The 27,776-nt window shown below is 34.7% G+C and overlaps 1 protein-coding gene across 3 annotated transcripts in view; it reads left to right on the top strand.

Moving 5' to 3' along the window:
• Positions 1–27,776, top strand: part of GMDS (GDP-mannose 4,6-dehydratase) — a 305,873-nt gene that overhangs the window by 82,172 nt on the left and 195,925 nt on the right. For 2 of the 3 annotated variants that reach the window (XM_058175109.1, XM_058175108.1), the window contains exons 5-7: positions 4,806–4,998; positions 6,363–6,467; positions 18,970–19,097. In XM_058175109.1, coding sequence (XP_058031092.1) covers positions 4,806–4,998; positions 6,363–6,467; positions 18,970–19,097 — 426 coding nt within the window. The remainder of the gene's footprint in view (positions 1–4,805; positions 4,999–6,362; positions 6,468–18,969; positions 19,098–27,776) is intronic. The other variant, XM_058175110.1, reaches the window with a different exon arrangement.

Raw genomic sequence — 27,776 nt, 5'->3', positions numbered from 1 at the left:
CATGCATTTGCTTACCTGAATTGCTGGCTATTTCAAATCCCGTGACCTGAAATTTGATAATTGAAACTTGGTAATTGAAACATAACTGCAAACATTGAACAGCAATAGGAACAACAAAGTTTTCAGGAGTTCTTTATCATTGTGGTTATCAGAACAAATTATTGAAACCCCGAGAGAGTTTCTTTCTACTACATCTTATACCAAGCAAAATTGAGGCAGATCATTTTGAATTTCTTTCTTACACTTTCTTCTTTCTGAGGATTGAGTAATCTTTTATGAAAGGCCTCCCTTAACAGATTGTTCATCCCTCCCACATTTCCAGGACCAGATCTACTTTCTATCTTAGTGATCCGTTTGTAAATTGCTAAAAACACCAACTATGTAGACCACTGAGTAGCCACCCTTCCAATCTAAAGAATAGGAGTATGAGACAAAATCGTATCTTTTTTAGTAGTCAAAAAAGTAGCTATCAGATTATCAACTAAATTTGAGAAATACTCTGTTGCCATAAGTAACCTGTGTTGGTTTTCTGTGTGATGGTTGAATGCCCAATATGAAAAAGAAAATCATTTCAAAAAGCTGTTTTGCCTAGGGTAGGTGAGACTCAAGTTCAATACAATCTTCAGCCATAGACGCTTGATGATTTTTACTAAATCACTCCCTCTGGGTCTAACCTATTTCATAGGACTGTTATGGGGAGAAACTAGAAGAAGAAATGTCTTGTCTTCCTGGACGAAAGGCATGATTAAAAAATAATAATCTCATTTAGACTTTTCTTAAATAATACTCAACTCCACATTTGCTGAGTTTTGCATTCCTTTAAATTGATGCTTAGCTTCTGTTCAAGTGCAGCATTCCTGCTCAGAATATTTGTAGGAGATGCTGAGAATGAGATATGGATATTCATATTTGGGTTTACTTTCACAAAGGTTAATTAATTGTGTGTGGGGGATGTTAGAATTCTAGGTTTTAGTAAACCAGAGAATTTATTTTTATAGGCACCTAGTTTAATCCCTCTTATATAAAAAAGAAGTCTTATATATAAAGCTTGCTATTTAATATGTTCTGCACATATGTGCTTACTATTTAATATGTGCTGGAATAGCACTTTCATGCGATTCAACGACAGATATATGTGGTAAAACGGCTATAAACGATGTGCATTATGACACTTTCAGAGAGAGTAACCTCAGATTTTTTTTAAAAAATCAAGGAAGTCAAACTGTAAATATGTTTCATTTTATTATATTTCATTTCATTTGTTTTGCTTATCCATCTGGCAGTCTGCTGCTATCCCAGCTATAATTCTGAAATAGTATTTATTACTTGGTAGTTCTAGGTATGTTAGCTTTTCTTACTGTTTTATTTCCCTTTCTTCTCCCTTTTTAAATAAAAATTTCATAACTACATTGAAAAGAATGAGTTTTGGAGAATTCAGAAGCCTTAACATTTTCCTTGCTTTTTGGTTGATCCTAATAAGAAAAAAGATTTTGATGGAAATATGTGTTTTTACCAACCATATCTATTTTAAAGTATATATTTCAGTTGAATGCACTTAAAGCTGCACATAAAAAGTAATTATAAATTGTTAAAATAGAAAAAAAATGGTCACATTTCTCTATTCACATTTTATTCATAGTCATTGATTCCCATGATATCTATAAGACAGAATCAATTGGCTATGCTTTTACAACTCCCCTATGGAAGTTTGTTTTAGTGCTTCTGCAAGACACCCTGCCTTTTTAAAAAAGTGTTTAAAGCATTAGCACAGCTGGATTTCACTATGTATGAAAACTTTTAGAGCATTATAATGTCACTAATCATTGACACTGCTACATTTCAAATTTTATTTGTCCTAGCTATACTGCAGCAATGTAGAGATGGTGAGATAATGAAAACTGATAATGAAAGAATAGAATAGAATAGAATAGAATAGAATAGAATAGAATAGAATAGAATAGAATAGAATAGAATAGAATAGAATAGAATAGAATAGAATAGAATTCTTTATTGGCCAAGTGTGATTGGACACACAAGGAATTTGTCTTGGTGCATATACTCTCAGTGTACATAAAAGAAAAGATAACATTCATCAAGAATCATAAGGTACAACACTTAATGATAGTCATAGGGAACAAATAAGCAATCAAATCATATTAGGAAACAGTCAATATAAATCGTAAGGATGCCAGCAACAAGATTACAGTCATACAGTCATAACTGGCAGGAGATGAGTGATAGGAACGATGAGAAGATTAATAGTAATGCAGACTTAGTAACTAGTTTGACAGTGTTGAGGGAATTATTTGTTTAGCAGAGTGATGGCGTTCGGGGAAAAACTGTTCTTGTGTCTAGTTGTTCTGGTATGCAATGCTCTATAGCATCATTTTGAGAGTAGGAGTTGAAACAGTTTATGTCCAGGATGCGAGGGGTCTGTAAATGTTTTCACGGCCCTCTTTTTGACTCGTGCAGTATACAGGTCTTCAGTGGAAGGCAGGTTGGTAGCAATTGTTTTTTCTGCAGTTCTAATTATCTAACTAATTGTCTAATTAATTATCTAATTAAGTATGCATTTTACAAAAACTTGACTTTTTCCTAATGTTAAAATTATTATTATGATTCTAAAATATTTTAATGAAATCCCCTTTATAATGCTGATTATTAATTATCAAATTCATAATTAATTAACGATGGCAATTAAAATAAGGAATTTATTACTGTAAGCCTAATTACGTTAATATAATTTTTCAGTGATCTTTATCTCTCAATAAAATATTTAGGAATCTATTGAATTCAGGAATATATTGCAATAAAGGTTTATAATCATTATAGAGTTTATATTGAAAATATCACACTGGGTTTTTTCGTATTATTTCTGAAATGTTAAACATTGAAATATAGATTCTGGTAGTGATTCAAAAGTAAGACAAATGCCAGAAACATTTCAGGTCGTTCACTGGAACTGTCAGAGGAGGTTCTTGCCAAAGTTCATGACTAGCATGTAATTCTCTCATTCATAGATAAAACATATTTATAGCCTTAATGTGATCTGATATCAAAAAAGTACTCAAAAATGTTTTGGGTATTTCTCAGGTGTATGTATAGAGAGAGACATTCACAAGAGTGAGAGATTGTTAAACATGCTGTTTCCGCTATCCATGAATGTGGATTAAGACTGAAGTAGAACAAACATTCCGTGGTGGCTCAGGCTGTAAGATAGCCTGTTATTAAAACACAGCTGCTTGCAATTACTGCAGGCTCGAGTCCCACCAGGCCCAAGGTTGACTCAGCCTTCCATCCTTTATAAGGTAGGTAAAATGAGGACCCAGATTGTTGGGGGGGGGCAATAAGTTGACTTTGTAAATATACAAATAGAATGAGACTATTGCCTTACACACTGTAAGCCGCCCTGAGTCTTCGGAGAAGGGCGGGATATAAATGTAAATAAATAAATAAAATAAAATAATTCCATTTCCATCAGCCTAGGGACTATAATGGGAGGGAAATAGGGAGCTTCGTACTAAATTTATTTCCAATATCCTATTGCTGTGTCTGTTTAGTTTATACTTTAAGCCCATAGTTTGCAAGGTTTTATTGATGAAAAATACTTTTGTTCCTAGTGCATCCAGCCAACATTTAAGTCTAGAAGGAAAGAGGTGAAATCAGTATCATTGCATCTCAGTGTCACATGGTCCTCCCTTGTAATACACATAAATTTATTATGCTTTACTTTTTTATTTCTAGCCTAAGAAATTTGGAATATTTTTTAATAGAAAGAGTGTGAATCACAGCTGTAGAAGAGCCGGCAAAGCTGGGGGCAGAGTTAAGAGAGAACTTAGCCTTAGAATCATTACATGTCCATAACATTCTAAGTCCCCCCCCCTTGAATGCCATTCACTTTTGTCTAGCACCAATTTAGTATTTACCATGATTTTTTTGTACAGACTTGAGCAATATATCTTCTGAACTGAAACTTATATTTGATCCTGATTGCTCGTGACTTACATTTACACTATATTATCAAATGCTTGAGTTTGGAGGTGAGGATAACTCCCCTAGAATTAACCATGTCAATGAAGACAGTTTTTTGTACCAATGTTAAAGAAAGTTCTAGAGAATAAATCTTACACTGTGCAGCATGAATTGGGATTTGGGACTGACGTACTTGGGGTGATGCTATTGTCTCAAAATCAAAATCAGGCTCACTGTTACAGAAAGCTTTATGTCCAATTGAAACATAATAGCTATAAATTTAAAAGGGAGAAGCCTTAAGTAGATTCTATATTTATAATATCCTCTTTACATCTCCTTAAGCACAATTATTTGGTTTGCAAATGAATATAAGAAAGTCAGAAGAGGTACACTATCCTTTTAATAATAATAATAATAATCACGATTTAAGTATAAATTTCTTTTCCAGTTATAGCAGTATAGTTATAGTTTTGGATCATAAAATTTGATTTGATACAGTTTTGATTTCTATTGATTAGAGACCAGTCCATAACAAACTTATTATTATCCACAACAAAAGCAATCTGTATTTTACAATAAAATAATGATAAGCCCCTACATACTCACTTTTTTTTTCTCAGGAAGGAGAACTGGGATCCATGAAAGAAAGAGTTTTATAAATTGACTTTATTGGAATGACAAAATTACTTGATATAGAAGTTTCATGTTTAAAGTGACTACTGTACATACCTATATATCACAAGATAAATCTTCCAGTTGGCTGAGACTTAAATTCTACTTTGTGGATAGCATTGCTTTTCATTTTTCATTTTTGTCCTTTTGTATCTCCTTAGATATCGTTTGATTTAGCAGAATATACAGCAGATGTTGATGGAATTGGCACTTTACGATTACTAGATGCTATCAAGACATGTGGGCTCATAAACTCTGTAAAATTCTATCAAGCCTCAACAAGTGAACTTTATGGAAAAGTGCAAGAAATACCTCAAAAGGAGACTACTCCATTTTATCCCAGATCTCCATATGGTAGGTGTATTAATCTTCTTGACAGATTCAAAAGAACTCTTATAGTGGGATGCAACATCACAGATTGTGTGATTACAATCCATATTAAACATGTTACTTGTGGGTGCAGTAATTTAAAGGTTTAGCTTATTTGTTTTGAAGGACTTTGGAAAGTTAAAGTTTTTTTCAATTTGAATTTTATTTCTGTTAATATCATGAATGTATCTGTGTAGCCTTTGTACAGTAGTATAAAAGTGGTATACTATTGTGCCTTCCTGTGTTATTTTTTGACTGGAGGTTTCCTATCCAACCTTCTTAGCCAGGTAACACTGTCCAGATGCTGCCAGATTAAAAGCTTTTGTATAGAATGCCAAAATATAGTTCCTTTAAAAAAAGTTCTATTTTGTTCAGTCATGTATTTCATTTTTAATCCATTACCGTCATCCTATCTTCTTGCCATTATTTGAATTGCGGAAAGACATTTATTTTATCTGCTTACTATTATTTTAATTGTAGAAAGATGTATTTGTTGTTTATTGATAAACAGCATCTAGCCATTGTATGGGTATTTAATTTTTTTTAAATTTACACGAACTGTACTTATTACATGCTTTCTGGTATCATTCATTGCTGAAAATGAGCTAATATTACTACTATTTTTCAGTTTTTAATTATAAATTTAAATTTATTTATTTGTTTCTTTGTTTCCTGCATTTATTTTTCTTTTATAAATAATTTAAGGGTGACAACAGACCTAATGCTTGTTTCCTTCTCCTATTTTCCCTACAACAATAACCCTGTGAAATGTCTGGGCTGAGAGAATTGACGAGGCCAAGGTCACCCAACCGGCTTTCATGCCTAAGACAGGACTAGAACTCACAGTCTTCTGGTACATAGGCCAGCACCTTAATCACTTAACTATATGGTATTCAAGTGATCACGTTTTTGGATCATTTGAATGGATTTTATTTTATTTTATGGCTATCATGCACTCAGTGATGAATTAAAAGAGACTTTAAGTATTACAGCATTAAAAGAAACTGAAATTTCAGACCAACTGAAGTTAGATACTTTTACCTTACATTATATCAAGTAAAGATTATTCCATAGTGTGGTTAAGAATTCTACCAGTTTCTTGTTTAATGCTTAAATATCAGTTATACCTATGATAGGACATGATGAGAAAAGTCCGCTAACGTTTTTTGGTGAGTGTTTTGTTCCACATCAGTTTGTGCTAATGGTAATTGAAAACATGTCTGAGGCCAGTGTTCTAATGAATTATTTATAACTTATATGTATTGGCTTTTTCTTTTCGGTATGGGTGTGTTAGTGAATATACTAACTTTTATAAATATTTCAATAAATAATTGCAATAATTGTTTCAGGGGCAGCCAAACTCTATGCGTATTGGATTGTGGTAAATTTCAGGGAGGCCTATAATCTCTTTGCTGTGAATGGTATTCTTTTCAACCATGAGAGTCCCCGGAGAGGTAAGGAACATGTCCAGAAATTTTCATTACTACTGAAGAGAAACACATTTCTGTTCAACTAATTGTTTTTTGATAGATTAAAAAACTCTTTATAATCAAAGCTTTTTATATATGTAACCTTGAGGTTAATGTACTATGTAACAAACTGTTAACTAACTGATGGCAATTAGTTCAGAATTTATGGAATGGTCTTTCATCGTTATCACAATAAAACAAAATCACCATCCGTAAAATTGTGTAACCTATAAGCACTATTAAAAGAACAGAATTTTGAGACTTCCATTTCAATTCTAAAAAAAATTGCTATGATAAAATTCATGTCTGTCATCATGAAACCACATCTGGCCTGTCCTACAGAGATTCATTATCATAGTTGTATATTTATAATGTCAACAAAATGCTTGTGCTATTTTGCTCAGAGTTCATCAGTTCATAGAAAAAAATAACCAAGGATTAGATTAACATTCATATTGAATAAAGAGGGCATAAATAAAAGTTTTCCAACTTCTTAAAAATGTCTTTGAGGGTAAATGAGAAAAGAGTTAAATGAGAGAAGCCAATATTTTGGGAGTGGGCATTTAAAATGGTTAAAATAAAATGAAATGAAGTTGCTTTTCCATGCCAAATTCTTCCCACTTTCATACAGTTATATCAAAATACCATCGTTCACTGCTGTTCATTTTTACTTTGAATGACACATGGAAATCAGAAACACACTTTCAGGGTTTTTAAAATGTCCTCAGTTATCCCTGGAAAGCCAGACACAATCATTTTAAAAGGAAGATAGGAATAATTTTACTTGTCAATGAGTTATAACTTTCAAAGCAGTCTTTTTTAATACAGAAATTAGTATGACTGTAAGATATTAAAAAAGAAAGATCCATTTAGAACTTTCATCACTGAGTGAAATAAGAGAATGAGCACACACACACCCTATATATGTGTGAGTGTGTTTTGCCTTCAAATTAATTAAAATGGTGTAAAATATCTGAAGTCAGTATCTTTTTGACAGTGTTTAGTGTGGTTTCTGATATTTTTAAAATTGAAAATAAGTTGGATTTCCTATGAAACAATTTTAAGGTCAGATTGCCTCTTTAAAGAGTGGTATGGTTTGGGAAAAGAAAAAAGAAATCTGTATTCAGTGCTGCTTTTGATCTATAAATCTTTGACATTCTGTCTAATTCTGAGACTATTTCCAGTAGATACTGTAACCAAATATTATGTATATGTGCAAGCATACATATGCTTGCACATATACATAAAGTCATATGCACTATGGATAGCCACAAATAATTATATTTGTATACATATATATGTCATTTTTTCTTGTGAATATGAATTCACTTTGAAAAACCTATGTATTTCTGTTTTTTAGAATATTAAAAAGAAAGATCCATTTAGAACTTTCATCACTGAGTGAAATAAGAGAATGAGCACACACACCCTATATATGTGAGTGTGTTTTGCCTTCAAATTAATTAAAATGGTGTAAAATATCTGAAGTCAGTATCTTTTTGACAGTGTTTGGTGTGGTTTCTGATATTTTTAAAATTGAAAATAAGTTGGATTTCCTATGAAACAATTTTAAGGTCAGATTGCCTCTTTAAAGAGTGGTATGGTTTGGGAAAAGAAAAAAGAAATCTGTATTCAGTGCTGCTTTTGATCTATAAATCTTTGACATTCTGTCTAATTCTGAGACTATTTCCAGTAGATACTGTAACCAAATATTATGTATATGTGCAAGCATACATATGCTTGCACATATACATAAAGTCATATGCACTATGGATAGCCACAAATAATTATATTTGTATACATATATATGTCATTTTTTCTTGTGAATATGAATTCACTTTGAAAAACCTATGTATTTCTGTTTTTTAGAATATTAAAAAGAAAGATCCATTTAGAACTTTCATCACTGAGTGAAATAAGAGAATGAGCACACACACCCTATATATGTGAGTGTGTTTTGCCTTCAAATTAATTAAAATGGTGTAAAATATCTGAAGTCAGTATCTTTTTGACAGTGTTTAGTGTGGTTTCTGATATTTTTAAAATTGAAAATAAGTTGGATTTCCTATGAAACAATTTTAAGGTCAGATTGCCTCTTTAAAGAGTGGTATGGTTTGGGAAAAGAAAAAAGAAATCTGTATTCAGTGCTGCTTTTGATCTATAAATCTTTGACATTCTGTCTAATTCTGAGACTATTTCCAGTAGATACTGTAACTAAATATTATGTATATGTGCAAGCATACATATGCTTGCACATATACATAAAGTCATATGCACTATGGATAGCCACAAATAATTATATTTGTATACATATATATGTCATTTTTTCTTGTGAATATGAATTCACTTTGAAAAACCTATGTATTTCTGTTTTTTAGAATATTAAAAGAATAAAAAAAAATAGCTTTTGTGCCAAGAGAGCTAATATATTTTTTAAATTCTGGAAACAATGCTGAAATAACTATATAACAGGCCAGTCTTACACTCTCAGCCCTACACTCAGAAAGAAGTAAAGAAAAAAAATCTTCCAGTCCACATTGGACTGAAATAATAAATCGCAATCCATGACCTGATTGATTTGGGACAATTGCAATAGCATTTAGATTTATATACGCCCCATAGCACTTTACAGCACTCGCTAGCTGGTTTACAATGTCAACATTATTTGCATATTGCCCCTAACAATCAAGGTCCTCATTTTACTGACCTCTGAAGGATGGAAGGCTAAGTCAACTTTGAGCCCCATCAGGATCAAACTCCAGACTGTGGGCAGAATTTGTCTGCAATTTCACTTAACCACTGCGCTATCAGGTTCTTCAATTGTCAATAATCAACAAATACTGTGAATCTCTTCTTAATAGTACATTCCTTTCCTGGACTTATAGAATGCTTCAACCCTCTTTGATTATTTAAGTTTCTGAATATCTGTTTCAAGTTCATCTCTACATAGAAGGTTAGGGAGGAAGAATGGAGGAGGGAGAGAAAGGAAGGGGAAGTAGAGAAGGAGTAGGAGAGGAGAGGAGAAAGTAGGAAGGATAAAAGAAGGGAGGGAGAGGAAGGAGAAGGGAAAGAAAGATTGCTGTAAACTAAAAAAGATGAAATGGAAGAAAGACAACCCTGAATATGTTTGAATATATCAGGATAAAAATTGAAATAGCTTAAAAATAATAAAAGAAAATAAATATTAGTAAAAATGGAGAAATTAGAACTGGAGGGCGAAGGAAGATGTGATTTATATAAATGAGCATGGAAATATTAAGACACGATCAAAATATGGAAAAAGGATATTTTGGCAGAAATTGTAATAAAGTAAAATGTACTTGGATATGTTAAACTGTATAAGATATGATATGGCCAATACTCTGTTCATAAACTATGTATGTGTGTTGGGGGGGGATTCAAAAATCAATAAAAACTTGTTTTTAAAAAAAGTTCATCTTTACATTACCAATGTTGGCCATTCTGTATGCACTAATTTATGTATGCAACAGAAAAAGAAAGGAAATCATCAGAACATTGATCAATACAGAGATCTATAGATCTTGTATAGCTTTTCATTCTGACTTCCTTTTTATATCACTTGAAGTTACTGTACATCAGTCAGAGACAATGATAAGCATTTAGAACATCTTAAATACTTTAAATCTCTTTCTCTGAGAACTAAAATTATTTTTCTCACTTTATATTTTAATTTTACTAATAAAATTTAAGTATAAATAATAATTGGATGCCATTTTTTAAATAAAATTGATTGTTTCTATTTATGTTAACTTTATTCCCAAAGGTTAGAATCAAATGGAAAATATCAAGTTTTTTTCTATTCTAATATTACTGTAAACATGATCATTAATGTTTGGAATATGTATATTTGTATTCTATGAATGAGAAATAACACATAATTGTGCTTTACTGGAGATACGTAAATTAAAATTAAAATGTTGAAATCCCCTGGGAGTAACATTTATTATCATGTAAGTGGACTTTCCTTTTTCTCTCTTCTGGTATCTAGCATCATTGCCAGGAACATAAAACATTACTAGAACTCTGTAAAAATACTAAATGATCCCTCTGGTAATATTTAGGAGAATCCTCTATCACCGAAATTTTAGAGTTTGAACTTGTTTCTGGTTTTTAATGTAATAAATAGGCATGAACATTTTTCCTATTTTTTTAATACTCCCTTGAAAAATCTTGAATGTCTTTTACTAAATTGCATTTCACTGCCTCCTTTTACTTTTTTTTTTTTTTTTTACCTTTAGAGCTAGCTCTCATATATTAAACATTTTAAAAGGCTCATAAAGTAGCTTTTCAAGTGTCCTAAAGTAGAAAAGGAAGGTAGTTTCCTGGAAAGCATTTAATCTTTTCCATTACTCTATGAAGAATTGATTGTTAGTTTAGAAGTGTTGTTAAAGCTTCAAACAAACGTTTTCAGTTTTTTCACGAGTGGGAAATATTTTTTAAATGTACTATAACATTTATTAGATATTTAATAAATGAAACCTATATTAAATAATATTGTTAATATTGTTTAAATTGTTAATATTATGTCATTTGAAGGAAGAAATATGAATACTACCATCTGAGATTGTAATTACAGGCTTTATGTATCTTATTGTGTATAACTATATTATTATAAAACTTAGAGAGCATAAAAAATAGCCAAGATCAAAGAGTCTGGAAAATGACATTATTTTTTAAGGGGTGTTTTTAGAACTCACATACCAGGAGGCCAAATATCTTTACCAAGTGTTACAATTGCACAAAACTTTTAATTAGATATTCCTGCCTCTTATCCTACTTTGAGTATGTTATCTGAAGACCTAGCTCTCCAGAAAAGGCTGCAATACAGGGAGGGGTTGAAGGAAAAGAAGAGGATAAGGGGCACAGTTACACTAGTGGTAGCAATGACTCCACTCTTGACAGTCCTGAAAGACCACATTTGGGATAGGTTGTCATGGGGAAAAAATCTATTTTGTCAGTAGGAGTTTTGTAGATAATTTGGTGGCATATAAACAATCAGTCAGTCAAATCTTAAAGCTCAACATCTGGTTCAGGACTACAACAATTTTACTAATGTGGCAAATATATTACTAATGTTTTTGTTTATTTTTTTTTACTTAGTCATTTTAGGATAAAATTCACTTATGCCCATAATTATTTAGTTGCTTTGGAATAAGATATATTAGTTGTTTAATTCATCTATAGTATGTGGGATTGGTAGGTATGAACTCCTCTTCGTAATGTTTTTAATTTTCCTTGAGGAAGTATTGATTGCAAAATGAAACATGTTGTGATTCATCCAAATAGATCCAAGTTTCTAAAGATCACTACAACTTAACATCAGCCTCGAGCACACTAAGCAGTCAGCCAGTATATTTCCAATGATGTGCCTGCTTACTCTCTTGTAATACTTTCCAATCCAATCTCTCCACTCTGCAAGAGGGAGAAAAACAACATCAGGCACAGAAGAAATTGCCTAAAGAAATTGCTTGTTTAGACAATCTCTCCACTCTGTGGGGAAGGGAGAGAAATGGATCAGATACAAGACAGTGTATATCAACTGACTGTAATGATGAACAGATAACTGAGACAGAACCATTGAAGGTTGTAAATGCATACCTTGGTTGCAAAGTTATTTTTTCAGCATTGTTGCAATTTTGAATGATTGCTACCAGTGGTGAAATCCAATTTTTTTTACTACCGGTTCTGTGGGCGTGGCTTTGTGAGTGTGATGTGGCTTGGTGGACATGGCTTGGTGGGCATAGCAGGGGAAGGATACTGCAAAATCTCCATTCCCTCCCCACTCCTGTGGGTAGGATATTGCAAAATCTCCATTCCCACCCCTCACTGAGGCCAGCCAGAGGTGGTATTTGCCAGTTCTCCAAACTACTCAAAATTTCTGCTGCCGGTTCTCCGAATTGCTCATAATTTCCGCTACTGGTTCTCCAGAACCTGCAAGAACCTGCTGGATTTCATCCCTGGTTGCTACCCAAAGCTAAACAAGGTCTACCTATATTCTACAGTCATTTCCTATGAACAGAGCCTACCATATTTTTTTGGCATATAAGGCGCACCGGACTATAAGACGCACCTACCTTTTTTGGTGAGGAAAACAAGAAAAAGAAATCTACCTCTGCCTCCCAGCAATTTTGCCTCATTGCAGCAAACAGCAAATAGCCTGCTTTACTTTCATTTTCATTTTCAGCATAGCTTGATTAGCACAAGAAAAAAAAATCTGCTCCCAGCAATTTACCTCCTTGCAGCAAGCAGCAGAGGCCCGCGCAGCAATAGGCAATGGCAATCCCTGCAGCCTGAAACAGCTGAGAGTCATGAGGCCAATCCAACGGACAATCAACTTGTGCTAATTAGGCTCTGCTGAAGCAGAAATGGGCTGTTTCTTCTTGCTGCTTGCTGCAAGGAGGTAAATTGCTGGGAGGCAGAGGCCAAAGGGTGAGGGCCAGTGGGTGGGCGGATCTACATTTGGTGTATAGGATGCACTCAAATTTTCACCCTTTTAGGGGGTGAAAAGGTGTGTCTTATATTCCGAAAAATATGGTACTGTTCTCCGTACAAGTCTACTTTATATAATTAACTTAGCAAATCTGTATGCAAAATAACTATTTTTTCTAACCCGGGGTAATCAACCTTTTTATACCTACCGGCCACTTTTTTTTTTTATTTTTATTCAAAAAGTTTTACAAAATTTTTTTCCCCCTTTCCCCCCCTCCTCTCCCCTTCCTTCACAACGCCCCTCCCCCCCCCCCGACTTCCCGGAACAGGCACAAGGTATAGTTAAAAATAAAACAAACATATGCTAAAAAATTTTCATCCCAACTTAATTATACCCCTACAATCATCAATTCCTAACTTCCCCAAAACAATCAAAATAATACATCATAATCATTCAAAAACAGTCTGATAACTCTTAGTCTGATATCTACGTTGAATATAGTCAATCCATTTTTTCCATTCCTTTAAGTATCTTTCTTGCGTATTGTCTTTCAAAAAGGCTGATATCTTCGCCATCTCAGCCAAATTGGCAACTTTCAATATCCATTCTTCTATTGTTGGTACTTCTTTTTTCTTCCAATATTGTCCTATTAGTAATCTTGCTGCTGTTATTAGATTTAAAATCAATTTAGTCTCAATTACTGTACAATCCGTAATAATTCCCAACAAGAAAAATTGCGGCAGGAACTTTATCTTCTTTTTCAAAACATTTTGTAAAATCCACCAAATTTTTATCCAAAAGGCCTTTATGTCCTTACAAGTCCACCAAATGTGAAAATATGTAGCGTCATCACAATTACATCTCCAACATTTTGCTTGCATATCTGGATACATACACGATAATTTTTTAGGATCTAGATGCCATCTATAAAACATTTTATAAAAATTTTCCTCAGATTCTGTGCCTCATGAATTTAACATTTCTAACCCAAATTTTTCCCAAGTTTCCAATAATATTGGCTCCTGAAAATTTTGTGCCCACTTTATCATACAGTCCTTTACCAAGTCCCTTTCAGAATCTATTTCAAGTAACACATTATACAATCTCTTTATATGCTCCTGAGACTGATTTCTAATTTGCTTTACCAAATTTCCCTCGTTCTGCTCTATACCAATTTTCTGATCTCCCTTCCATCTAGCACGTAGTTGCTCATATTGAAACCAAGGAAAATTTTTCCTTCCTCTTTAATACGTGCAGAGATTTTAACTGCAAATTACCTCTTTCAGTATACAAAAGATCTTTATATGTAATCATTTCCTGATTCTGTTCTATATTTATATTTTCTATTGTATGTCTAGGACTTGCCCATATAGGAACCTTATAATTTAGTTTATAAGAGTATTTTTTCCAAACACGCAGAAGAGCAGTTCTTAGCACATGATTTTTAAAGGCCTTATCCACTTTTTTGTCATAAATTAGATATGCATGCCATCCATATAACAAATCATAACCTTCTATATTCAAAATTCTGTCCTCTGTTAAATTAAACCAATCACTTATTGCAGAGAGAGCAGCTGCTTCATAATATAATTTAAAATTAGGCATTTTTAAACCTCCCCTTTCCCGAGAATCTTGAATTATTTTCATTTTAACCCTAGCTTTTTTACCTTCCCATATAAATTTGTTAATTCCCTTCTGCCATTCCTCAAGATTCTTATCTTTCTTAATTATTGGTATCATCTGAAAGAGGAATAAAAATCTAGGTAAAACATTCATTTTAATAGCAGCAATTCTCCCAGCAAAGATAATTGCAATTTTTCCAAACAATCAACTCCTTCTGAACTTTTGCCATAAAACCTCATAGTTATTCTTATACAATTTCACATTTGATGATGTAATATAAACCCCTAAGTACTTAACCTTCTTTACAATTTCAAATCCTGTTATTTCCTCTAGTTTTTCTTTCTGTTGTCTGGCCATATTTTTTATTATCACTTTTGTCTTTTCTGATTTACCTTAAACCCTGAAACCTTCCCATATTGATCAATTATTTCCAACAAAGATTTACTAGAATTTATAGGGTTTGTTAAAGTAATCACCAAATCATCTGCAAAAGCTCTTAACTTATATTCATGTTGTCTAACTCTAATTCCTCTATCTCCTTTACTTCTCGTATTTTATCCAATAATGGTTCTAGAGTTAAAATAAACAATAATGGTGATAAAGGACATCCCTGTCTTGTTCCTTTCGCAATCTTAAAAGGTTCTGTTAAGCTACCATTGATTATAATCTGTGCTGTTTGCTCTCCATAAATTGCCCTAATTATTCTTAAAAAACCATCTCCAAATTGCATCTTTTCAATTAATTTAAATAAAAATCCCAATGCAATCGATCAAAAGCTTTCTCTGCATCGAGAAAATAAATGCTGCTGGAATAAAATTTTTCTTTTCTAAGTACTCCAGTAAATTAACAATCTGCCTAACATTATTCCTCATCTGTCTCCCTTTTATAAATCCAGATTGATCATTATGAATTCTTCGCTGCAGAATCAACATTAATCTATTAGCTATTATTTTAACAAAATCTTATAATCATTATTTAAAAGTGAGATTGGCCTATAATTCCCAGGTTTAGAACAATCCTGTTCCTCTTTGGTATCAATGAAATAAAAGAGGTTCTCCATGAGGGGAATTCTCCTAGTTGTATCTGATTAAATAATTCCTTAAGTGGACCTAACATCTCATCCTGTAAATTCCTATAATAACTAACTGTGAGCCCATCCGTACCAGGAGTTTTCCCATTTTAATTGTTTAATTACCAAAATAATTTCTTCAGAGGTTATAGGCTGATTCAGTTCTTCCGTTTGTTCTAAAGTTAAATTTTTAACCTTATATTCCTTCAAATAATTATCAATATCCCTATTCAATATATTATCTTTAAGATATAAATTTGTATAATATTCTAAAAAAGCTTTTTTAATTTTATCCTGTTGATATCTCTCTTTGCCTTTATATTCTATTTTTTCTATAGTACGTTGTTTTTGTCTTTTCCTTAAGGTGTATGCTAACCATCTACCAGGTCTATTTGCATTACAAAAAGTATTATGTTTGGCATATTGTATATTTGTTGCCACCTGATCAGCCATTATCATATTAAATTGATTCTGTAATAACTTTATTGCATCTTTAAGTTTTTGATCATGTAGGTTATGTATTAATAATTGTTGTTTCTTATAAATTTCCTCTTCTAGATACCTACGCTGTCTTTGTTGCTTATTTCTCTGTCTATTATTAATATATATTAGTACACCTCCCAAACCATTTCTATCGATGTTTCGTTATTCAAATTATAATCAAAAAATTCTTTCATCTGCTTTTTACATTGATTTACATTATCCTGATATCTAAACAAATTTTCATTTAATCTCCAAGTTCTTCTACCTTCTTTTCCATATTGCAATTCCATCCAAACAGGACTATGATCAGACAAACATCTTGGAAATATCTTAGTTTTCTTCACCCTAAAAAGCAAATCATTAGAAATTAAAATAAAATCAATACGTGAGAAGGATTGATGCCTATCAGAGAAAAAAGTATAGTCTCTTTCCTCCAAATTCCGCAGTCTCCATACATCTCTCAACTCGAAATCTTCTATCATGTCAAAAAAGGATTTAGGCAGCTTTGCGTGTGCAGGTATCTTCTTAGAAGAAATTCTCTTGTCCTTTCGTGTATCTATTACTCCATTCCAATCTCCCAATATAATGCACGATTTATAATCCCATAGAATCAACTTATCATATAACATTCTATAAAATTTTTCTTGTTGCTGATTGGGTGCATATATACCAAACAAGAGAGTCCTTTTTGTTTCTATTGTAAGTTCAATAGCAATATATCTTCCGTGAATATCTGCCTCTATTAACTTGGCTGGTATATCTTTTCTCAAATAAACCACTATGCCATGTTTTTTCTCCAAAGCTGAAGCAACAAAATGTTTACCTAACTTTGAGTTTATTAGGTACTTTTGATCTGATAATTTAATATGCTTTCTTGTAAGCAAATCACATCATTTTTAAATTGTTTCAAATAATGAAATATTTTTCTTCTCTTCTGAGCTGAATTCAAACCATTGACATTCCAAGTCAAGATTTTATTTGCCATTACTGGCCTGCTGAAGCTTTGAGCAATCAGCTGAAGATCGTCCTCCCGTATCTTCGGCCGTGCTCCTCCCACCGCTTCTGTAGCAGAATCCTGAACTTTACTTTGAGTTTGTTGCTCCTTTTCTTTACGCTTAAGGGCTCCCCTCGTCAGTCTTTGTTCTTGTGGTTGTTCCTCAGATGGTAACATCACTGGAATCACCTCAGCTTCCACACCCATTTGAGTCTCTTGAATTCTTTTTTCTATTATTTCTATTTCAAGTTTCAGCACTGTAGAAAGAAAATCTTTGGCCTTAAGCACTGTGTCAATACGATATCTTCTTCCTTGATAATACACTGTCAAACCAACTGGAACCTCCCATCTAAATTGAATCTGGTATTTCTTAAGTTCTTGTGTAAAAAATGTAAAGTCCTTTCTATCCCTTAACATCTTGGGAGGAATCTCTTCAAAACCTTCAGCTCCTGTTCTCCTATTTTCAAGTTTTTCTGAAAAGCAACTTGCAAAATTTGATTCCTCACTGTTCTTTTCAAAAAATAAACCACAATGTCTCTAGGAAGTTTCTTTTGCCTAGCAATCCAGGAATTAACTCTATAAATTTTGTCAATTTGATAAGCAACCTCTTGTGGATCAAGTTCAATAAGTTCAGCCAGAGCTTCTGATAAATTTTTTTTTAAATCTTCCCCTTTCTCCTCATTCAAGCCCCTAATTCTCAGAGCTCCTTCCATCATTCTATACTGCATCACCACCACTTGATCTTCATTTTTGTCCAATTTGATTTGCATTCCTCCCATTCTATTTTCTATTTGCTGATTTGACTGAGCAATTTCTTGCACCTCCTCCTCCACCACCTCCAGTCTTTTTGCCAAACCTTGAAAAGCCATCAAAATATCTTCTCTTATTTTTTTACCGCCCACTTTTGTATCTCTGTTAGTAGTAAAATTTTCTAACCACCCACCGGTTCCACAGTAATGGTGATTTATAAAGTGTATTGTCATCTTTGCATGCCTCTTGCGCATTGTGGATTGAGTTGGGGGGGGGGCACCGACTACCAGCTCTACTTGTCTGTTACAGCTGAGTGGTGTGGGGGGGGAGATGCGCGAGCTATTCTGGGACGAGGCTCTTTTGTTTGCGGTCGCACTATAGCGCCATTTAGTTTCACTTACATAACGTGAACTAAACTTATGTGCGGGCAATACAAATAGTATATTTTCAGAAATTTAAACTGACACAGGGAATTTTATGAAAACCTAATGAAAATGGTTTTAAATAATGCTATGAAATTTTTTTAAAAAGTCAATTAAATTTTAAAAAAGGAAAGTCCTTCAGCATCAGACAAAACCCCTACCGCCCACCATGAAAGCTGGAACGCCCACTAGTGGGCGGTAGGGACCAGGTTGACTACCACTGTTCTAACCTTGTGAATCAAAGTTTTTTGCCTTTAGATAGCATCATTAACAGGATAGAAGTTTACTTTGGGGGTGATTCTGCTTCAAATAATTGCAAGAAGTAAGGATGATTGCTGTGCCTTCTTTGACATATACACATTTATGCACTGACAGGATTCTTCAACCATTTGACTGCTGCCTTATTTTATATTGTGTTTCTAGAAACTTAATGCTTGAAATAATTTTTTGCCTCAAATAAATTGTTCTGAACGCCGAAGCTTCCATCTAGGGTTGCTTTCAAAGAAAGATATTTATTGAGGAAGCAGAGCTAATGTGATTGATGTGCTGGCAGTCATGTGATGAAGCACAAATACACTGAAGTGATTGAAACAAGGAGACCAGTCTGAAAAGATTGTCATAATCTGTAATTTTAGGATTAGTTATAGGATATTTATCAGATAATTTTTAATTTCCTTGTTTTATTTTTATTTTAGGAGCCAATTTTGTAACTCGAAAGATTAGTCGTTCGGTTGCTAAGATCCATCTGGGACAATTGGAATGCTTCAGTTTGGGAAATTTAGATGCCAAGAGAGACTGGGGTCATGCCAAGGACTATGTTGAGGTATGTGATTGCTAAAATGCCTACTTTAAAACAAGGCCTTTGTGGGGCTTACTGCAATAACTTAAAAGTAAAAGTATGGCCTGAAGGCATCAGCTTCTAAATCTAGCTTTTCTCCCTGGCTGCCTGAAGAAGACATGGGATGCTACTACATGCATAACCTGAACATATAAAGAAGGACTTCAGGTTCACATTCCTTACTAAATTCCTGTGGGAAGGAGTAAAAAATAAAAAGACCTCTTCTGCCTCAACAATATATTGTTTCTTTGTTTCCTTGAGATCAGAAGATTGAAGTGCAAAGAAATTTTTTGAGATCTTGTCTATACTTTGGAATCTTCTCATAGTAATGAGAGAAACATGGCTAATGTTAACCTCAGAAAATGATTCTAATTCTGATTCCAATGTGGTTATAATATTGTTAATGTTTTATATTCCTTCATGTTAAAACCATTCAGGAAAACTGTTATTAACATGGCCTAAATAAATATTGTAGAGTTTATATTTTCTTTAAAAAGACGCCTAAGCTGAATAGGTTTTTTTGCTGATCTATTTTCATTTGATTTTGAAAATGTTTGAACTTTTATATTTCTTCAGTGTAAAGTGTATAGGTGTATGATCAGAAGATGAATAACATATATGGCCCATATCTATCGAGATCTAAATTGCAAAACTGTCATTAAGGCAATCAGGAAAGCATAGTTTGTTACCATATAATTTGTATTTTCATATCTAGTCATGTCAACCAAAAGAATATGGCAGTGAGAAGTATCTGTTAGAGATGTACGTGGACAGGTTGTTGGGGAGGCTTCACGCCACGACATGTTTACTGGACCCGTGTCCTTCCTGGCTGGTACTGGCCACTCAGGAGGTGACACGAGGCTGGCTCCAGAGGATTATCAACGCTTCTTTGTTGGAAGGGGTTTTCCCTGCCGCCTTGAAAGAGGCGGTGGTGAGACCCCTCCTCAAGAAGCCCTCCCTGGACCCAGCTATTTTGGGTAACTATCGTCCAGTCTCCAACCTTCGCTTCGTTGCGAAGGTTGTAGAGAGTGCTGTGGCGCGACAGCTACCCCAATACCTGGATGAAGCCGTCTATCTAGACCCGTTCCAGTCCGGCTTTCGACCCGGATACAGCACGGAAACAGCTTTGGTCGCATTGGTAGATGATCTCTGGCGGGCCAGGGACAGGGGGTACTCCTCTGCCCTGGTCCTATTAGATCTCTCAGCGGCTTTTGATACCATCGACCATGGTATCCTGCTGCGCCGGTTGGGGGGATTGGGAGTGGGAGGCACCGTGTATCGGTGGTTCTCCTCCTATCTCTCCGACCGGTCGCAGACGGTGTTGGCAGGGGGGCAGAGGTCGGCGCGGTGCCTCACTTGTGGGTCCCGCAGGGTCGATTCTCTCGCCCCTTTTGTACAACATCTATATGAAGCCGCTGGGTGAGATCATCAGTGGCTTCGGGGTGAGATACCAACAGTACGCTGATGACACCCAGCTGTACTTTTCCGCCCCGGGCCACCCCAATGAAGTTGTTGAAGTGCTGTCCCGGTGGTTGGAAGCCGGACGGGTCTGGATAGGGAGAAACAGGCTCAAGCTCAATCCTCCAAGACGGAGTGGCTGTGGATGCCGGCATCCCGATTCAGTCAACTGCAACCGCGTTGACTGTTGGAGGCAGTTATTGGCCCCAAAGCATAGGGTGCGCAACTTAGGTGCCCTCCTGGATGACCGGCTGTCGTTTGAAGATCATTTGACGGCCGTCCCCAGGAGGGCCTTCCACCTGGTTCGGCAGTTGCGCCCCTTCCTTGATCGGGATGCCTTGTGCACAGTCACTCACGCCGCTACCTCTCGCTTGGATTATTGTAATGCTCTCTACATGGGGCTCCTTGAAGTGCACTCGGAGGCTTCAGTTAGTCCAGAATGCAGCTGCTGGTGATAGAGGAGCTTGCTAGCTCCCACGTAACACCCCTCCTGCGCAGACTGCACTGGCTACCTGTGGCCTTCCGGGTGCACTTTAAGGTGTTGGTTACGACCTTTAAAGCGCTCCATGGCTTAGGGCCTGGGTACTTATGGGACCGCCTGCTGTTACCATATGCCTCCCACCGACCGCACGCCTCACAGAGAGGGACTTCTCAGGGTGCCGTCCGCCAAACAATGTCGGCTGGCGGCCCCAGAGGAAGGGCCTTCTCTGTGGGGCTCCACACTTTGGAACGAGCTTCCCCCAAGCTTACGTCAAATACCTGACCTTCGGACTTTCCGCCGCGAACTGAAGACATACCTTTTTATTCGCGCGGGGCTGGCCTAAATTTTAAATTTTATATTTTAAATTTTAAATTTTAAATTACATAAATTTTATCGATTTTAAATTCTCTATTAATTTTAAATGGGGTTTGGTTTTATAAATTTTAAGGTTTTAGGCTAATTATAATAAGTTTTTTAATTCGTATTTTAAATGGTATATTGTGGTGTTTTGTATTTTATTGTTGCCTGTACACCGCCCTGAGTCCTTCGGGAGAAGGGCGGTATAAAAATCAAATAAATAAATGTACAACGTATTTTAAAAATACAATTAATAATTAAAATGAACAGTTATTAAAATCCAACTTGTATAGAAAGCGCTCAGATCAGATCTTTTCAGTCTTCCCCTGCTTGCTCTTCTAACTATTCTTACACACATGACGTGTGTCTATATCATTCTACGGGTATAAGTGATTAGATATTATCCATAAAATAAGCTAACTGTGATTTCTAAAAACAACACACTGAGCATTTAAATATTTGGACATAATGTTTGAAATGATTTTATTTATGTCCTTGCTCAGGACAGAACTAGCATGCTTAATCTCAAATTGATAGAAAAGTATGGGACAATATTTCTGTTAAAATATTATGTTCTAAGCTTTGGATATTATCCCTGGAACAGCATAAGCCTTGCAAGTAAGTTTTACCCATTATTCTGCATTACTGGCAAATGAATAATTTAAAATGTATATTATCAGATCTAACAAATTGTACAATAAACCATTGCACAGAAATATATTGATATGTAATAAGCTTCTCCAGTTCTCTCTAACAACTCTCTTTGCAGCCTAAATTTTCTTATAATATAGAATTTATAGTAGTTCTTTTCAACATAATACTTTGTTTTATGAATAGAGTAATGCCACTGGAAATTTTAGATGGCAATAAGGATGCATTTTATTTAGCAGCTAGTTTCCAAATGTGCTGGCCATCAGATAAAGTATATTCAGCTGGTATTTCTGCAAGGATCACACCCTGGTAATGTAAGTCACATTCCAGATTTTTCAGGTGTTTGGGGATTGCCACAAAATTGTTCTGACATAATTCCAAACTGTGCTGGGTGTCATCTTGAATATCTCCCCAGAGATTAATTTTTCTGCTTTCGTTAATTTCAAGAGACTCTGAATATATGCAATGTAACTAATTGCCATCTATAAAAAAAATTGAAAATAGAAATAAATAACCATTTTAGAATTCAATGGATGGAAAACAAACCGCCAAAATTTGTAATCACCGAGAGTGTGAAGTACAGAATTGTGATATATTTGAGAAGAAATTTAGGAAAATTAAGCCAGCCATGGCATTTATTATATTTATATCTTGCTGCAAGCGACTTGATTTTCAGCAGATGGTCAATTTTTCTTCATTGCTGGGTGATATATAATAAAGGAGGAAAAATAATCCATCTCTCCTGTTCCTGGAAAAGAAAATAAATTTGCCAGTAAATCTGATGGTCTGAGAGAAAGCTGTGTGTCTTTTTCACAGTGCTTGTGAAAAGCACTTCCCAAAGCAATGTGGCTTTTTCACAATGCTTGGGAAAGAAATTGATTCAGAGATAAATAAGTTAAGTGAGGGGAACATGGATGAATGAAAAGCAATTGTATGATACTATGAGTGGATGGATGAATAAGAGGACAGGGGGCGTTGCTATGTGTGCAGAAGGGAAGAGGAAAAACAAGGTTGAAGCTGTAATCCTCATCCCTGATATCACTGGCAATTGTTTGGGTAGTGCTGAAGCACCATGCTGAGATTGAAGAAATGTTAATAGCAATAGCACTTAGGCTTATATACTGCTTCACAGTGCTTTACAGCCCTCTCTGAGCGGGTTAAAAAGTCAGCATATTTCCCCCCAACAATTTGGATCCTCATTTTACCCACCTCAGAAGGATGAAAGGCTGAGTCAACCTTGAGCCTGGTGAGATTTGAACTGCAAAATTGCAGTCAGCCGGCAGTCAGCAGAAGTAGCTGCATTCTAATACCTGCTGCCACAGCGGCTCATACTAATACAATAGTAAGTACTTAGTGATCAATTAGTCATTTCACAATAACAATAAGAAGCATTAGAGGTTTATACACACACACACACACACACACACACACACACACACACACACACGTTCTTCTCTCTGCCCCTGAAAATCATTTGTCTTGGAACAGTGAGAATGTCCTTAATGATCCTTAATATCATCTTTTAACATACCTTAACAAATCAATACTGCTGATAATGCCATTTTTTAAAAAAGATTTTTTTTTATTTTTAGCAACATACAAACATGAAAACATCTTCCATTCAAATTTCAAATACAATGTGTCAGTGTGGGGGTTACATTTTTTCGTGCAAAAAACAATTACCTATCATTAATTTATTTAATCATCTATTTTACCATCTGATTGTAGTCAAATATTTTAATCAATTGATCCCTAATAGTCATTCTGGAACAATATTTTATCTTATTAGCCTATTTTATTCCATCATTTTAAAACAATTATATCATTCAATAATTTTTACCTTATTAAAAAGATAATGCCAAATTTATGAATGGATAGCAAGGACATGCTTGATTCTAAAGGTGTAATGAGATTGATTGCATATACAAAGTTGACAGGAGAAAAAACATTAGGTTCATGGTCTAGATGTGACAAGTGTAGGCTGAGACAGTGATAGGTCTGAAGCAGAGTTGTCCTCATCATCTGCTTTTCCGTTCCTAGAATTTATTCTTTCTATTCCATTCCTGGGAATAACAATAAAATATAAAATATTGTATTAAAATACTTAACTCATTATTTTTAATTTACATACTGTATATTAGGAACTATTTCTCAAATATCACTTCTTTTCATTGGGTGCTGTTGCTTTTTACTCTTTCAATTTTGTTGTCAAATGTATAATGAAGTACAGTTCGCCTTAGTCTCCTATAATATTTGGATATATTCTCTAGCCTACTTACAACATAAATCACTATTAATTTAAATCCATAATATAATGGATTTTTATATAACAATTATGAGTGTGGGTGGGATGTGGGCCTTGAAATTACTGCTGACTCTTGTGACTGCCAGGACTAGGCCCTGCTAAGGTTTTGGAGGTAGTTTGATATTGCCTTCTTTCTAGAGCTGAGAGAAAGCTGAGAGAGGCCTAAGGTCACCCAGTTGGCTTTGTGCCTAAGGCAGGCAACAAAAGATCTCCCATACTATACTAGTTTTGTATTAACGTACTGTACAAAACTAGCCCTCATATAACATATAGTTGGTGTTATATAGAAGGGATTCAGATCCTGCATTTCTCCTCCTTTTTAATAATATGATTCCTGCTTTTAATAGTTAATTATATTACCTTTGTACTATAAGTATATAGGCAGTCCTTGAATTACAAGTACAATTAGGACCGGAATTTCAGTTGCTAAGTGAGTCTCGCCCAATTTTATCACTTTTTTAATGACTGCAGTTGTTAAATGCATCTTCTCTATTTAGTAGCTGTGTCTCTAGTTGCAGATCAGTGGAGCTCCAGAGATTTAAAAATGGGTTTCTACACTCTTGACACTTACATTTATCAATATGTTTTACAGATGTCTTCAGAAATTTATTTTGACTGATATACCTCTATAATCTGTGTGTTGAGAACTTCATGCTATGAGGGGAGACAAAGTTGTGAGATTTATAAAGGGCAAGACTGGCCGCAAATAAAGCTGGTATTTTAATGAAGTATTTATAAAAACGTCCCTATTTATCCCCTTCACTGAATTGATTGAAAGCAGGAAAGGAATACTTTTTCATATTGCCACATTACATGCTGGAATAAATGAAACAAGCAAGTAACCTTTGGTGCTATTTTTTCATTCAAACTACCTTTTGTTGTGATGAGCTTTGATAATATTCCTTGACAAAGTTATACAAAATTCTATAGGTGGATGTGTTAGTTGACTAAAAGTAAAAAGTAGGCAGTAGTTATTTTGACATAAATAGTCTTTATTTGAAAGTCCTTAATTTAGGCAAGAAAGTGATTTTCATAATGATACACAAGAGCTCTTTCTAATCCAGATCATATGGCATTCATTTACAAAGCACTGCAGTTGTGTCTACAAGTAGGTGTTACTAATAGCTTCCTTTTCTTCAAGAAAATTATACTCATCTGTTTCATAGCTCCTGTAAGATGTTGCCCTTTTTGAAAGAAACCTCCCAAATAGAAATAATGGGATTTAAAACAAAATCAAGCAAACCTCTGTATCCATTTTTGTATTTGTTAGTGTGAGAAGTGTTTAGTGTCAGAAAGCTATAAAGGCAAAAAAATTAAAATGCTTTTCCTCAGCAAAACCATCTGGTTTCGTTTCCTGTGCTTCAATAACTGTATGTGAATTATTATCAAGATTACTCCCATAGTTTTCTAAGTGGTCTTGGAACACTGGTGGTCTTAAAAAACAGTTGGAATGATTGAAGAGTTAGGTTTTCTTTCAAGTATAAAATTTCCTAGTTGTGACTCCCAATTGAGAAATTAAAAATTGCAGTCATATTTTGGAAGGTAACCAATTATTTTAAGATAAACCAAAATAAATTTTTAAAATGTGTCATGTACAATGCAGTAGTGTTGTCCACCTAATAGATGGGTTCTTCTAATGTTCCGAATCAAGCTTGCTAGATTCATCTTGCATACCATACAGTTGAAAAAGTTAAATTTATGATCATGAAGTAACCTGGAGATGTAAAACAATGGAAAAGCATAACCTTAATTTATCGATTTTGTCTTCTTTTTTTCAAAAAATGGTTAAGTCTAAATATTCAATTGTTTTCTGAAGAATGACCTTTAATATGCAAGTACTTAGTGAACTGTTGTTATTTATTTTCAGATAATATCTATCTACATATGATAATAACCACACTTGTAAGAAGACATTTTAGAAGATCTCATGTATACAGAATACCATTTGTAACATCACTTTTAATAGTTCAGGAGACTTCAGGAATATGAACATTTGCAAAAAGATTGGAAAAAATAGTACTGTTGAGGACCATTCAGTTGTAAAATGTTAATATTTTATACTGTTTTGTAGATATGGGGATCTTTTAGCATACAGACTAGGTTTCACAATAGTGCATGAAACAACTCTGATTCTTCTTCAGTGTCAAACAACATTCCTCAAATCTACAGGGTATACTTAATAAGCCACTTCTAGTTTTAGAACAAATACTTGAATTTTTAGCTATAGGTGTTCTGGGATGTGGCTTGACCTAACAAATAATGTTAATGATCCAAAGATAGAGCAGTTGAACTTTCCAACTGGTCACCTTTGGCGGGCTTTCAACTTATCTCAGGAGACTGGCAGCTCTGGTTAATGGGATAAATAAATGGAGAAAGTTTATTGCAATCAAACAGTGCCACTGCATAGTTGTTCTTACTCTTGGAGTCACGGTGGTGCAGTGGTTAGAATGCAGTATTGCAGGCTAATTCTGCTTACTGCCAGGGGTTTAAGGTTGACTCGGCAATCCATCCTTCCAAAGTCAGTAAAATGAAAACCCAGATTGTTGGGGCAATATGCTTAGTCTGTAAACTGCTTAGAGAGGGCAATAAAGCACTATGGAGTTGTATATATGTCTAAGTGCTACCGTGTTTCCTTGAAAATAAGACCCTGTCTTATATTTTTTTGAACCCTGAAATAAGCTCTTGGCCTTATTGCCATGCTCTCAAAAGCCCAATTCAGCTTATTATCAGGGGATGTCTTATTTTGGGGAAATCAGGGTATTGCTATTGCTGTTTCCCTCTGTTTTAGAATGTAAATACGTGGATATCACATATATCAGGGGTGTCAAACTCAAGTCCTGCATGTCGGATCCAGTCCACGGACCGCTTAGATCTAGCCCTGGAAATAGCAAAGGACCGCCCTGTGGCCTCTGCCAGCCAAAACAGGGCACAGGGAGTCACATGTGCCTCCCCCATGCCCCATTTTGGCTGGCAGAGTGCTGCAGGAAGCCATACAGGCTGAAAATGGGGCACGAGAGGTTCCCCATAGCAAGAGTTTAATTCAGATTGCAGCTTCCCGTAGGAGAAGAGCAGGCAGAGCTGGGAGATGAAGTTAAGTGGCATCATCCACTTAGAGTTGTTGCCTTCCCACCAACACTCCAAAACCAACCGCTCCTGAATTCCATTGACCTTTATCTGGCACCAATTTAGTGTTGAACTTTAGTTGACCAGATTATTGAATAAATCTTCTAGGCCGCAACCTACGTATCTTGATTCTTTGTGCCCACATTTCCTTTATCTTTACTTAATTACCTTATAAGTAACCTTTGATTTTGATTCTGCCCAGAGATACCTTGGCTGAAGTTAGAGGTGGAATTTCCCCATATTATTCAAAACGTTACTAAATCACAACCATGCCCTCAAAAGCTAATTT

Source organism: Ahaetulla prasina, chromosome 3 (assembly GCF_028640845.1).
Source record: "Ahaetulla prasina isolate Xishuangbanna chromosome 3, ASM2864084v1, whole genome shotgun sequence".
NCBI classification, from domain to species: domain Eukaryota; kingdom Metazoa; phylum Chordata; class Lepidosauria; order Squamata; family Colubridae; genus Ahaetulla; species Ahaetulla prasina.
This window is presented reverse-complemented; position numbering and strand designations above follow the sequence as displayed.